Raw genomic sequence first — 1,137 nt, forward strand, 5'->3', positions numbered from 1 at the left:
GAGCCAGACGCAGGGTGGCCGGGGTGGCGGTGCTTGGGCCCAGTGCCCTTCCCCATCCCCAGCCCCACACAGCTGGCAGAGTGTACCTGCCCCGCCATCCTCAAAGCCCGACACATAGAGGGTGTAGCCATCCTCCTCTGCGCTGACAGCATTGGGTGAGATAGAGAAGTCAGCGTACTTGGCAAAGGCCGTGTTGTTCTCAAAGTCCTCCAGGTCCACCCGCAGCTCGTACTTCTGCTTCAGTGTCAGCAGGTGCATGTTCTGGAGCCCTGAGAAGGGGGGTGCAATTGGCTGGTCAGTGGGGACCTGGCTCCAGGGGCCCCCAGCCCACCGGGCCCTGCCTTACCCAGCCAGTACTCCCCGTCAGCCCGGCCAAAGCCCAGCTTGTAGTCGTTCCAGCCCCGGAAGAAGCTCACCGAGCCGTTGAATCTCTTCTGGAAAACCTGGAGCGGAGGGGGTGGGCCTGGATGCCTGAGGGGCCGGGGGCAGTGCCCTCACCCAGACACAGACCCTGTGAGGCTGAGGTGGTTTATGAAAGGACCAAATGGGGGCCAAGAGGAGGTGCGTGCTGGCCCCGGGGGCAAGAGCAAGTGGAGGGAGCTGGTGGGCTGGAGTTTAGGCACCTGGGGTGGAGTCTGGCACTGGCTGTGTGACTTGGGCAAGTTACTGCACCTCTCTGGGCTCCAGACCGTCATTTGTAAGGGGCACCTTGCTCCCAGGGTTATGGTGCAATGCAGCCCCTAACCTACCTTAGATGCCTAGGGTTTGGGGGTGGCGGCGCTCCACACACTGCTGTGAGCATCGTCCCAGGCTCACAGCCACGTGATGTGTCCCCCGTCCCCCCTCCACTCACCGTCCACTTCCCGCCCTCCGTGGTCATGTCGCAGAAGACGGGCACAGGCACGCTGGGGCCTGAGGGGTAGATGAGGTACACGCCGTCCGCCTGGTAGCCCTGGGCGTAGATGTCGTCACAGTCCAGGGGCAGCTGGAGGCACGACTTCTCCAGAGCTGGGGCAGGTGAGGAGAAGGGGCCTGAGGCGACGGACACCTCTGCACCCCATGCTTGCTTCCTTCCCTAGGCCAGGGGTGCCTACTGGCCAGCCCACCCGCCCCATCTTAACAGCCAGCCCCACTCCC

At 63.8% G+C, this 1,137-nt stretch overlaps 1 protein-coding gene across 1 annotated transcript in view; it reads right to left on the reverse strand.

Moving 5' to 3' along the window:
- MFAP4 (microfibrillar-associated protein 4) overlaps nucleotides 1-1,137 on the reverse strand; it is a 3,886-nt gene that overhangs the window by 660 nt on the left and 2,089 nt on the right. The window contains exons 3-5 of the mRNA XM_010843176.1: nucleotides 854-1,008; nucleotides 347-443; nucleotides 69-269 (exon numbers count right to left, since the gene is read on the reverse strand). Of these exons, the coding sequence (XP_010841478.1) occupies nucleotides 69-269; nucleotides 347-443; nucleotides 854-1,008 (453 nt within the window). The remainder of the gene's footprint in view (nucleotides 1-68; nucleotides 270-346; nucleotides 444-853; nucleotides 1,009-1,137) is intronic.

The sequence above is a fragment of the Bison bison genome, unplaced genomic scaffold, assembly GCF_000754665.1.
Source record: "Bison bison bison isolate TAMUID 2011002044 unplaced genomic scaffold, Bison_UMD1.0 scf7180017864180, whole genome shotgun sequence".
NCBI classification, from domain to species: Eukaryota; Metazoa; Chordata; class Mammalia; order Artiodactyla; family Bovidae; genus Bison; species Bison bison.